At 32.4% G+C, this 13,985-nt stretch overlaps 1 protein-coding gene and 1 long non-coding RNA gene across 4 annotated transcripts in view; one reads left to right on the top strand and one right to left on the bottom strand.

Moving 5' to 3' along the window:
- The window catches only part of LOC101959030 (killer cell lectin-like receptor subfamily F member 1), a 37,907-nt gene that overhangs the window by 13,586 nt on the left and 10,336 nt on the right, over positions 1-13,985 (top strand). Inside the window, exons 2-3 of one of the 3 annotated variants that reach the window (XM_040280993.2) lie at positions 12,353-12,418; positions 13,289-13,387. In XM_040280993.2, coding sequence (XP_040136927.1) covers positions 12,353-12,418; positions 13,289-13,387 — 165 coding nt within the window. Of the gene's footprint in view, positions 1-6,205; positions 13,388-13,985 lie in introns of those variants that run through there. The other 2 variants (XM_021721378.3, XM_078015258.1) reach the window with 2 other exon arrangements.
- Positions 4,764-7,447, bottom strand: LOC144364939 (uncharacterized). The gene is made up of 3 exons (XR_013423096.1): positions 7,360-7,447; positions 6,323-6,345; positions 4,764-4,977 (listed from the first exon to the last, which is right to left on the bottom strand). It is a non-coding gene; the product is annotated as an uncharacterized LOC144364939 (long non-coding RNA).

The following is a 13,985-nucleotide window of genomic DNA, read 5'->3' as shown; positions in this document are numbered from 1 at the left end:
TAGTTATAATTCTACAGCTTCTTTTTCCTGTTTATAGAGTTGTGTTGTAGCCAGTGTGCACAAGTCAAAGGAATCCTCACCTCAAGCAGAGGATCCTTCTGTCTGCCTGTACTGTTCCTGGTACAGTTTCTTAAATTAATATGGCTTTAACATCTGTGCCTATTTTAGAGACTGTCATTAGAAGAGGTCAAAGTTACTTTTTAATTCCCTACAGGTAGTAGAATTCCTACTGACCACTAGAAAATGTTTTAACTCTATCCCATCAATTAATACAGCTGTAGGAATTTCTTCTATATTTTGACACATATACATTTTATAATTTACAATACCATTATGGACTTTATCCAAGTAATATGTATAGAGGGATATTTTAATGATAGATTTGAAGGCTAAGCAAACCTTTGGAATTTTTTTTTTTCATTTTAAATGTATGCTTTCATTTGCCTTTAAATTTATTTACCTGATCTCAGTTAGAAGATCCATATATGACCACACTTGTGAAAAGAGGAATATTTTTAGGTTCTCCTTAAATACTGTCATCCCATTTAGTCTTACTTCACTTGGATATTAATGTCTGTACCTCTTAACCAACATATGCATTGAAGAGGGCTAGTGTTCACCATTGCCTACAAGGGGGGAAAACTACTTCAATGAAGAAGAATTAAATAAGTCTTTAATCTTCTTAAATCCTAAGAAAGGGGAAATAGTTATGTTATAGGTACTCGCAAATATAAGTTGATGTCACTTGGGGGAAGCATAATACATTAGATAAAACATGACTTTGACACATTAAGGATCTGAATACAAATTTACATAATGTTATTAACTCTGTGACTTGAAACAAATCAGGTAAATTTTTCAAATCAGTATCAAGTGGAAATAGCACTATCTTGACTATATTTCATGAGAACTTTAAGAATCGCTTAAAAACTGTTACAATATCTTCTACTTCAACATGTTCTCATTCCAAAGGTTCTTATTCTCCAAACTTTCATTTACAAAATCATGGAAGATGATATGCCGTTAAAATCATGGTATTTGCAGGTAAATAGATGGAGTTGGAGAATATTATTCTAAGTGAATTAAGCCAATCTCCCAAAAAACAAATGCTTAATGTTTTCTCTGATATTTTGATGCTGATCCATAATGGGGATGGGGAGGAGCATGGAAGGAAGGGAGGAACTTTAAATAGGGCAAAGGGTAGGGATGGGAAGGGAGGGGCCTGGGGGTAGGAAAGATGGTGAGATAGACATCATTATGCTAAATACACTTATGAAGACACGAATGGTATGACTCTACTTTGTGTACAACCAGAGATATGAAAAATTGTGCTCTATAGGATGTACTATGAATTGAAATGCATTCTGCTGTCATGTATAACAAATTAGAATAAGTTAATAAATTTTTTAAAAAAGAAAGCAATAAACATTAAAAGCAGTAGTTCCATTCAAAAATAGAAAATCAAAAGAAGAATCAAAGAATGAAACGTGTTTCATAGATGGATGAATTAAGTAAAAAAAATCAAGGTACAGTTGTGCTAAAAAATTTTGTGGAAAAATAATAACCCCCATAAAAATCTCACCAGTTTTTCCTTCTAAGAATTGCTGCATTTAAAAAATTGTATCTTAAATTTTAAGCATAAAATAAACTTGTTTTTAATTTTTTTGTAGATTTTTATGATGAACACTAACTCCTCTTCCCCACACGTACATTAAATAATATAATTATTATTAACTCCTACTTTTACATTGGTTTATATATAAAACCTCTTTCCAGTTCCAATTACACAATGAAAAGCTCCTCTACATATTAAGGTAATTTATTAAGAAAAAATAAAATCAGACTTAAGAACTGCTAAAATAGTTCAACATAACTTAATACATTTTCCTTAACTCTCTGCCTCCTCTTTTATTTAGCACTCTTCTGAATTTTATTCTAATTTTCATAGTTTTTTTATCTTGTTTTTTTTATAGCTTGGCCACTTAGCTCTTTTATTTTATTTTATGTTTTTCCATATTTTTATTGGTGCATTATAGTTCTACATATTGACAGGATTGTTGTGACATATTCAAATATTCACAAAATTTAACAGCATAATTTGGTCAACATCACTCTCCAGCATTTACCTCCTTCCTGCCCACCTTTGACCACTTGGTATTTTTCTTCTACTGATCTCCCTTTCCCTACCACTTAGCTCTTAAATAATTTATTTTTAACTTTATTCATTAAATATTAGGGTTGCATTTATTATATATCTGTCTATTGATCTGCCTGTCATTTATCTGTCTATGCAGTAGCTTTCTTCTTTCACATGATTATTTTGTTTATGAGATCCAACCATACGATAGGTAGCTGGATATATCATTAGTTTCAATTACTCCAATAGTTTTCTAGCCTTCTTCTTTTTATAGACAAATCAGGTGTTTCCTATTGTTCAGGTCTTTAAAAGAGACAACTACAATAATGTTCTTATGTGTGTATCCTGGTAAATATAATCACTAGTCATACTCTAGCATTTCTAAGAAGAAGACCTTAGAATTGCATATTTCTTGAGAATTCTTCTCAACTTACCTACTTTACTAGGTAATATTAAACTGTCCTTGAAAATGATTGTCTAGTCCTACTATGATGGCCCATTGTTCCTATTGCTTCAACAATTCCATTGACATTTGGTAGTATCAGGATGGGTTAAACTGTGCCAAAAGTATTTAATGCTATTATAGGTTGGTAAAATTTTTCATATTTTTCTAATTATGAATGAAGACAATCACCTTGTAAAATGTGCACTAGTCATTTGGACTCTCTTTTTGTGAAGGACTTTTCAAGTTTTTATTCATTTTGCTTGTGAGTTGACTACTTCCTATAGTTTGTTGGGTTTTTTTTAATATACTTGATGCTAGTATATTGTATATTGTTAAGTGTTGCAAATATATTTTCTAATTTGTTGATTTTAATAGTTTTATGATTTTTAATAAAAGAGTCTTAATATAAAAAAGGCAATTTTACAATTTTATTTTTAGTGTCTTGTGTAGGAAATCTTTTTACCTAAAGTTATGGAAATATTCTCTTAATTTTCTAAGGATTTGTTATTTTGCCTTATAATTTTATATCTAATTCACACATAAAATCCAGAACATTCTTTTTAAAATAGACATTCCACATAATATCCCAAATCTACTGGTTTAGAAACTTTAGGATTGAGGACCAATAATCTAAATTTTATATAAAAAAAAAAAACTGATGACAAAACAGAACAATGCTTATGTTTATAGTAGATTGCAGTTTCAAAGTTATAAATTTGTGCTCTTTTCATCACCTCCTTGCAAATTCAAATTCTATGATTAAAACACCATAGCTATTTCAACATTTTATTCAATATATATTGCCATACGCTATCTTCTAAATCATGTGGGGTCAACAACTCAAAATTATATGTTAAGAGATTTTCATCATAATTGAGAGGCACCATTTAAAAAAATGTTTAGTCCTATAAACTCATAGTTTATTCTCAATTATATTGAGTTTTCATTAGCACAATAAAACAAAGGACAGTTTTACAACATGTGGTCAGGTGCAGCAACCAAATCTTATAAAGCTGGGGCTCAGCCCTGCTTTTCTCTGATGAGAAAATTGTTAACAAGAGATGCTAATTTTGGCTTTCACAGAAATTGGCCTCAGTTCTCTGAGTACTGCTTCCTTCCTTCCAGCACGTGGTTATAGCAAGTGGTTAATTTGAAAGACTATTATTTGAAAGCTATTATTTTAAATCACTCTAATGGCAAAGAATCATACCATTCAGCCCTGCTAGCCGGTCCCTGAGTCCACTACCTTCTACTTATTTGTTTTCTAATGATTAACTTTCCTCTCTAGTTTTTAAGCATCAAGGGGTCCTCCTATGTCTGATCCGTTCCCAGTTACTTAAATCTCTATAGCGTACCCATTTATAATTAACATTTACTATCAACCCTACATTGGGATCATATTTTTCTGTCCAGAACCAAGGAGTCAAGGTGGGAGTTGGCTCTGATCCGGGACTAGGAGGGGGATGCCAAAATCTACCTCCAATCATATAGACCAGCCCATAGGGCCCCATGACTGTTGGCATAGGCCTATATTTTTTATTATTCTTTTCCTTATGACCTACTTTAGCAGGAAGGGTCTTTGGGCTTTCAGGAGTAGTTACTTGAGGCTTACAATGATTAAATAAACTGTAATTATACCTCTATGAGTGATGCAAATTGTAATTCATTAGAGAAAAATATAAGTAGCAGAAAATTTTAATAATGTTTTGATGGGATATATTTAATTATTTTGATATATTTATAAAGAATAAAATGACATAACTTTGATAGTCTTGTATTTGAATACAGGACCAGGGTAACTCCTCATAATGTACAATCACAAGAATGGGATCCTAAATTGAATCAGTTATACTCTATGTATGTATAATTTGCCCAAGTACATGCTACTGTCATGTATAACTAAAAAGTACAAATAACTAAAAAGTACAAATAAAAAAAGAATAAAATGATTTTAAGGCATCAAACTTACTCCTCATCTGATTAAGTAAAAATAATTTCAAAAATGAATGAATGGGATATGATGTAAGTGTTGACTGTGGTGAGTCGCTTATGCAGATTATGGTCGCCATTACAAGATGGCGCTGGCTCCGCTGTGGTATGTGACAAACAACTCCTTATTTGGGAGAGTTGGCGCATGGTTTTTCAGCACCCTATGAGAAAGTTCCACGTGGCAGCTTCGCATTGGGGCTTGAGATGCTTTATTAAGGCTGGGAGGGGCATCCGAGAGGTAGTAGAAGAAATATCAAGGGCCTGAATAAACCGCTGAAAGAAGATTCCCGAGTTGCGTCTTCCTTGCGGGCAAGGGGTCGCGACAGTTGACATAATAGCATAATAAATTTCTCAGGCTTCAAGTTGTATGTAAACCATCATGAAGAACTGTTGAAGCTTTTCCTTCCTTAGATATAATAATATCTAGTATGAGTTCAGTGATTCTCATTAAATTTACGTTGGTTCATTCCATCATTAATTGACTCAGGCTTCTATCTTACTAATTTTTCTATACAAACTACCAGTAAAAAATATTGATTTCTGCTTCAGATCTAAAAAATTCTCTAAATAGAATATATATGTATTATACATATAATTGCATATATAATTATATGTTGATTATATATTATATAACAGAAATATATTACATATGTATTTATATATGCATATATAATTATATATATTCTCTTTAGAGACTCTTTTATATAAGTAATATATGTACTATATATGTATAGTGTACACTGTATCGTGTATGTGAATATATAATATGTAGATTCTCTCACACATCTATATACTCCACATTGTACAAGCCAGTTTTATTGTCACGAGAGCAGATTATTCATTCTTATGTTTGCTTTCTGCTCTGTGTCATTGGTTCTCTTCATTATAAATATACACATATCTTTTTCCCACACTTCTATGGCCTCAAAAAGTATTTATAAATATCTTTGTATTTACAAATATCTTTGGATTTTTTAAAAATGTCCTTTTAGATTTTTTTTGCATTGACAGTGTTTTCTGATGTTTTAATTATGATTTGGTTTCTACTTTAAGCTAAAATGAAGCAATAGTGAATGCGTTTAACCTTTTGTCTGAAAAAAAATCTCAAAATGCTCAGACTACTCAGCAAATGGAGAAACAGTTCACAGGAACACAGCCCGTCAGCCACTGTATAATAATGACCTCTGAGAAATGGGAAGGCTTTCCCTTCAGCTTACCAAATTAATAATGTGTTCAGGCTTTTGTATGGCAAGGGAGACTCCAGACAAGGCTAGCCCATTCTGGCTTTCTCCTTGAGTTAAGTAGAATCCTGTTGACCAGATAAACTGAGGCTGTTAGAGTTTTCAGGACAGAGTACAAGAGAGGAGAGAATTACTGCAATATTTTTGATGGTCATATTTGTAAGTGTAATCCTAAATGTCTTTTCTTGTGCTTATTAACTATTTGTATATCTCATTTGAAAAATATCTATTTGATATAATTTATATATTTTAGATTATATTCTTTGATTTATTATTAAACTGTGAGCCTGCTTTATGTATTCAGAATAAAAATACTGTATCAAAAGTGTAATTTACAACCATTTTCTCCTAATCCATGGTATGTACTAGCTGACATTTATAGAATACTCCATTTAGTAACTGCTTAACAAACATTCTTTTTAAGTGAATACAGTAGTACAATGAATAATGCAGATACAGTACCAATTCTTCACAATTTCTAAAAGGAAACAAAAAGAGAATATTTCCTACCTCTTTCTGTAAAGTCAGCATAACTATTTATACAGAAAGCAAACAGACACATTAAAAGAAAGGAAAACAACAGATCAGTATCTCTCATGAACAGACAACATCCTCTACAAAGCAACAGCAAATTGAATAAAAATGTACAAAAGAACTGGAACATGAACAAGTGGGCTTTAGTCCAAGTATTTAAGGATGGTTCAACAGTTAAAACTCAATAAATTTAATCCACATGTTAATATTCTAAGAAAACAAAACAGTATCATGTCAACAGACAGAAATGAAATTTGACAAAATCTAATACCCATCAATGATACAAACGCTGTGCAAATAAAGTAGAACTTTCTCAACTCGATTAAAAAAAAAACTTATAAAGAAACCTACTGCTAACGTCATAGTTCATGGTTAAAGAAAAATGCTTTTCCCTTTTGGATCAGGAATAAGACAAAAATATCCACTCTTACTACTCTCCTCCACATTGAATTGTAAGTATTAGCTGATGCAAGAATATAGGGACAGAAAAGGTACACAAATTAAAAAAAATGATTTTCTTTATCAGATGGCATGATTGCTATGTAGACCTCTCCATAAAAGTATAAACATAAATTATTCCTTGAACTAAGTAGTAAGTGCAGCAAATTTTCAGTAGTCAAGGTTAATACAAAAACATCAGTTATTTTCCTATGTTCTATCAATGAACAATTGAAATTTAACATTTATAAGTACCATTCACAATAGCACCAAAACAATAAACATTTTTAGACGTAAATCTAACATACATGAAATATCTATTTGGAAAACTATAAACTGAAAATATGAAAGAAATCACATATCTTAAAAATAAGTAGTCTATGTTCATGGGTTGGAAGATTCATGATGATTTAGGTGTCAGTTCTTTACGACTTAGTGTGCACACTCTGTAGTGTGCACTCTCAAATGACTTCAAACTATTTTGTAGGCAATGGCCAACTGATTTAAAGTATAGAGAAAGGCAAAACCCTGGAGCAGTCAACACAATGTGTAAAGGAACACCTGTGGAGGAATACCTGTGAGGAGGTGCCCAAAGAGCAGACACAGACACAGGATATGAGCAGACAGACAGGATGGAAGGCCGGCGGAGGGAGTGAAGTGACCTGGTAAAGAAGCATAGAAGTGTTTGCTCCTCCCTCCTGCTGAGTTTTATTAACTCATAAAAGGTTACATATTACCCATCACACCTGACTCCACTCTAATCAGTATTCCTGTAACTCTGAGTGCTAGCTAACTAAGATAAGGTCCCAGTTAATACAAACACAGAGCCTCTCAAACCCAAGGACGTTGCTATGGAAACCAGGTAGTTATCTTAATAGCCTCAGGAGAAAACAGGTGGGTATTTCAATCATGGGAATCAGGCTGCCAGTAAACCCCAGGGAGTTTGCTCACTGGGGGAACCCTTCCCTATTTCCATGGTCAGAATACCTACAACAATGCTGAGGAAGAAGAACAAAGTTGGAGGATTCATACTATGTAATTTCAAGACTTATTGTAAGCTAAAGTATTCAAAATAGCATGGTATTGAGGTAGAGTAGAAGAAATAAGAAAAGGTAGAAAGAAGACGTTCCTTTCTCAGAAATTCCTCAGAACTCTCTAAATGTAACTGTCCACTGTTAATTAACCTCCTAATAATTAGATGAAACAACAACAACAAAAACAAGATGATATAATGAGAGACCTATAATTTATGGGAATTTCTGGTGCTGTCCATGGATCAGATAACAAAGACCTTGTCGGTCTAACATTCCAGAGATTGACTGAAACCACCAGAAACTGTCTTTGAGATTGCTGGATTGATAACATTCCTCCATACTTTTCCATACACAACCCTCACCAATTCTTTATTTTTTTTTTACTTTTTTTAGTTTGATAGGCTTGACATATTATTTCTGTTACTTTTTTTTTAATTTTATCTTTTTTTTATTGGTTGTTCACAACATTACAAAGCTCTTAACATATCATATTTCATACATTAGATTGAAGTGGGTTATGAACTCCCAATTTTACCCCAAATGCAGATTGCAGAATCACATCGGTTACACATCCACAATTTTACATAATGCCCAATTAGTAATTGTTGTATTCTGCTACCTTTCCTATCCCCTACTATCCCCCCTCCCCTCCCCTCCCATCTTCTCTCTCTACCCCATCTACTGTAACTCATTACTCTCCTTGTTTATTTTCCCATTCCCCTCACAACCTCTTATATGTAATTTTGTATAGTAATGAGGGTCTCCCTTCATTTCCATGCAATTTCCCTTTTCTCTCCCTTTCCCTCCCATCTCATGTCTCTGTTTAATGTTAGTCTTTTCTTCCTGCTCTTCCTCCCTGCTCTGTTCATAGTTGCTCTCATTATATCAAAGAAGACATTTGGTATTTGTTTTTTAGGGATTGGCTAGCTTCACTAAGCATAATCCGCTCTAGTGCCATCCATTTCCCTGCAAATTCTATGATTTTGTCATTTTTTATTGCTGCATAGTACTCCATTGTGTATAGATGCCACATTTTTTTTATCCATTCATCTATTGAAGGACATCTGGGTTGGTTCCACAGTCTAGCTATTGTGAATTGTGCTGCTATGAATATCGATATGGCAGCATCCCTGTAGCATGCTCTTTTAAGGTCTTCAGGGAATAGTCCGAGAAGGGCAATAGCAGGGTCAAATGGTGGTTCCATTCCCAGCTTTCCCAGGAATCTCCAAACTGCTTTCCAAATTGGCCGCACCAATTTGTAACTGCCCACTGTTAATTAACCTCCTAATAATTAGATGAAACAACAACAACAAAAACAAGATGATATAATGAGAGACCTATAATTTATGGGAATTTCTGGTGCTGTCCAGAAATTTATGGGAATTTCTGGTGCTGTCCAGGATGTGGAGAAAAGGTGTACCCTTTTCTCCACATCCTCACCAGCACTTGTTGTTGTTTGACTTCATAGTGGCTGCCAATCTTACTGGAGTGAGATGGTATCTTAGGGTGGTTTTGATTTGCATTTCTCTGACTGCTAGAGATGCTCACCAATTCTTTAAAAGAAGTGCTGGGTACACCTAAAATACTTCTCTCAGTCTCAAAGTGGCCCACATTCTCTGCTGAATGAGCATTCCTTGCTTCACTCTCAAAGACATCTCTCTCTTTACCCTGCCCCAATTTTCCCTTGAATTTTCATCTTCTCTCCTAAGTAACCCTCAATCTATGCCTCTGACTGGTGAATGTTGAAATTCTTTACTGTCACATATATAAAGAATCCTACTGGTCCTGAGTAGAATTCCCTCCTCTCTCTCAGAACTCCTTGGACACTCCTTTGGAGACAAGTCTTCTTCTGTTATCAGTGAACAAACAGCTACACAACTCAACAGAACAGAATAGGAACACCTTCATTGAAATAGTAAACTCATTTTTGAGAAAGGGCAAAAGGTGACGTTGTAGGAAAAGGAGTTATTTTCTATCTATTCATCTGTCATTTATTTCATATATATGTCTATGTATATGTGGCAAATGGTACCAGGAAACCTGTATATCCACTTGCAAAAAACAAACAAAAAAGAACCCAGATGCAAATTTTATATCTGAAGCAATTTTTAATTCAAGCAATCATAGAACCAAGTATAAAATGAAAAAAATCTATAAAACTTCTGGAACAAAACAGGAAGATAATCTACATGACATTTATTTAGCGAGTTTTTAGACACAACACCAAAAGTACAATCCATGAACAAAAGAAAATAAGATGCATTTTATTTAAATTTAAAAATTCTGGGGTGCAAAAGATATTTAAAAGAATAAAAACATAAATTACAAACTAGTAGAAAATAGTTGTGAAATATATACCATCTGATAACAAAAAAGTTCTTAAAATACATAGAGAATACCTACCTTCTGAGGATAAGAAAACAAAAAACCCAAATAGAAATTGAATAAAAGATCTGAATAGATACTTTATCAAAGAAGATAGATGAACAATTAGCACATGAAAAAGTGTTCCACATCATTTTTCATTAGAGAAATGAGAATGAAAACAACTCAGAGATAACACTAGGACCTTTTTAGAATGCTAACATTCAAAATGCTGTCAACACCCATTGCTGATGAGAAGAGGGAGAGACAAAGCCTCAATCATTGTTAGTGGGAAGCAAAATGACACAGAGACTTTGAAAGACAGCTTTGCAGTTCCTTACAAAGATAAATGACCATGTAGCCAAAATTCTAGGCATTTACTCAACATATTTGAGAATTTAAATCCATACAAAAGCCTACATGTGAGTGTTTATAGTACCTTTACTTATAATTGCCCCAAACTAAAAAATAGCTAAGATGTCCTTCAATAAGTGAATAAATAAGCAAGCTGCATATGTTCCTATGATGGATTCAGCAATAAAAGAACATGAGCTATCAAACTATAAAAGCATATTTATAAATTTTAAATGTGTATGACATATTGAAAGAAACCAGTCTGAAAAGGCTTTATAATGCATGAGTCCATACATTATCTGGATAGGGCCTAATGTAGAGATGCCAAATATATCAGGAGTTACCAGCATTTAGGAGAGGTATAGAGTTGAAAGATGAAGAACTTGGAAGTTTTTTGAGCATGTACGATATAATTATGGTATAATATCTATGGAAACTCATAAGACTTTATGACAGAAAGAGTGAACATTAATTCATGCAAATTTAAAAATCAATTTGGGGGTTAAGAATTCTAGAATGATATTCAGAAAGTGCCAAAAGACTTTAACTTCATTACAAATGCATAAGCAGCCTCACTGAAGGTGAGGGTGTTGCTGATCTAAGTAACTTAGAAATTAGTAGAAACTGTAGGACAAAAGGAATTGTGCATATTAAGCACTATGATCTAGTTGATAGTTTCTTATGAGGTTTGGGGAAACAATTCCCAAGCCATTAAATATGTATGTTGAAATCAAAAAATTAAGCAAATTAAGTATGATGGTAATAATCCTGCTGATTTTTTATTATTGGAGTGGGAAGTTATAGAATTGTGAGGCAAGAGGCTAGAAGTATTCATGTGCATTGGAATTGTAGACAACGGTGTGAACTGAACTCATGAAGTCAACTGATAGAGCTCCCAATGGCCAAAGATAGAAAAATGTGGGCATCAAAAAAAGTAGTACTGATTAGAATTATAAAATAAATATAAGTAGATATATACTAAAATAAAGGAGTAAATAAATAGAAAAGTAGGTAAATATTCCCAGGAGAATTCTGAAAATGTCTTCACAGTGTCTACATACAACCCAATCCTTTCCTTGCGATGCATATATTGGGCTTCTTCCCAAGAGTACAGTTTGGAAATGGGGATGGGGGAGAATAACTTTACACTAAATAAACTTTTAAACCCTATCTCAGCCAGTTGATTAACATAAACAGTGAGAACCCATATTGATAATATATACCCTCAAAAAGGTGATGAGACTGACAATTTATCTCAACAGTCTTCTTCCAAAAACCTATAACCCATGTATAATAATGAAAAGAATAGCAGACTATTCAAATTTGGGAATATTCTACAAAATATTTGACCATTATTTTTTCAAAACTTTCAAAGTCATCAAAAATAAAGAATAAGAAACATTACAACTAAGGATATGAATATGAGAGCTAAATGTATTGTGGTATTCTATATGGGATCCTCAAAGAAAAGATATTAGGTAAAAACTGAGGATCTTTCAATATAGACTTTAATTAACAGTAATGTGTCAATATTAATTGAATAATTTTGGTATATGTATCATATTAACCTAATGAGAATTTTTTGTACTATTTTTATAATTTTGCTACAAATACAGAACTATGACAAAAAGCATTTCATGTACGACAGAGAGGTCCCTTCCCTTTTTAAACCATATCCTTTGTGGTTTTAGAGTGGTAAGCTTTGTTTCAACAAGACATTTTGTAGGCACTGATTGTTTTTGTCAAATAATGTCTCTATTTCCACCTCATTCAAAAATGGATTTTTCCATTTATGGAATGGTTGGACAAAACACAGAAAGATCTATACTTCAGAAGCCAAGAAAACATTCCTATCATTGCCATCACAAGTGGACATATAAAGGTAAGAACTTATAACTCTAAGAACTTATAACTCCCATTGTACTACCAATTATGCATCTATAATTCTTGGGGAGAATTTCAATTCTGTTATCAATAAGAACATTTAAGAACTTGAACTACAGCCTAGTGTTAAGAAATGTTGCTACCTTATTTTGAAATAATATATTTGCATAGCTGTCTTACTGGTACACTATGTTATCTATCTCTCTGAAATTCACACACCCAGCCCAGTTCCTGGCAATAATAATGTTTATAAATATTATTAAAATGAATATAATGAATACATTTTACCCTGGATTGAAGATTATGAAATTCTTATAATGTTTATTTGTTAAAGCAAAATATACAATTATAAAGATGAGCATGTAAGTTTTATTTCATGAATTAATACAAATGTGTTTTAATTTATATAATATTTGGGAAAATGAAAATGGCTACAACATTCAGTTTTGCTTGTGTATCTCCTTTAGACAATCATTTTAACTTTCACTCAGTTATTTTGATACTACTTAAATATAATGAAAGTAATTCAGTCAAGATGTAAATGAACATAAATGATAAATTTTAGTTGGAATATTTTGTTTGATCAACTAATATTCACCCATTCTCTGTATGAATTATGGTTTGAGAACAAAAGTGTTAATATAAGAAGGATATTAAATAAGTATTAAATGAATGAAGTGTTTTGACTTTTTATAATCAATAAATCCAATTTTTAAAGATAATTACATACAAATTCATCTCAGGGTAATCTAACAGACTTTGTATGTTCCTTTATACCATGGAAAGACAATGTATACATTCAGAATTTTTCATTTATATGACACATTTTTATGTCTAAAAATTTTAGAAGAAAAATTATTCATTACAGATTACCCAGAGTGTCCAAAGTGGCATCAGACTGCTCTGAGACTGATGGGCATTGTACTTGTTATATTGGTGACCACAGTGATAGGACTAATCATTCGGGGTGAGTAAATTGAATGTTACATGTTTAGCTAGAGAGGCAAAAACATTTCCTTTGGAGTTTAACTTCCACATTCTCTAACCTACATTTTTTAATGAAGTCCTCATACTCTTTTTTTCATTACTTTATTTTTTTTTATTTTTTATTTTTTTTTATTGGTTGTTCACAACATTACAAAGCTCTTGACATATCATATTTATTACTTTAATTATACTGACATTAAATGATACCACTTATGATTCCATTATAATTAGTTTTTGCCTATACAAAGGAAGCAGCAAATGTATTATTTTATAAAAAGCTACTTTGTTCATACAATTACCTGCTTGGCAAATCTTTAGTGACTGTCACTGTTCTAGGAACTGAAGTTACATATTTTGGTGATAGCTCTATAAATTTTGTAGAAGTTGGTTTGGTCCTTTCAGTAAAAATTTGGACTTTACAGGTGACCTGATGCTTTGGAGTTTTGAACAAAAATTATCAGCTACTTTAAAATATAAGCCCAAATTAAATTTAAGATCTTTAACTATGAAATGTAAATATGAGATATGTACAATTATATTCATAATTATTTCTATTTGCTGTTACCTGCTACATGTTA

Source organism: Ictidomys tridecemlineatus, chromosome 6, assembly GCF_052094955.1.
Source record: "Ictidomys tridecemlineatus isolate mIctTri1 chromosome 6, mIctTri1.hap1, whole genome shotgun sequence".
Classification (NCBI taxonomy): domain Eukaryota; kingdom Metazoa; phylum Chordata; class Mammalia; order Rodentia; family Sciuridae; genus Ictidomys; species Ictidomys tridecemlineatus.
The sequence above is the reverse complement of the archived record's forward strand: the minus strand, read 5'-3'. Positions and strand labels throughout refer to the sequence as shown.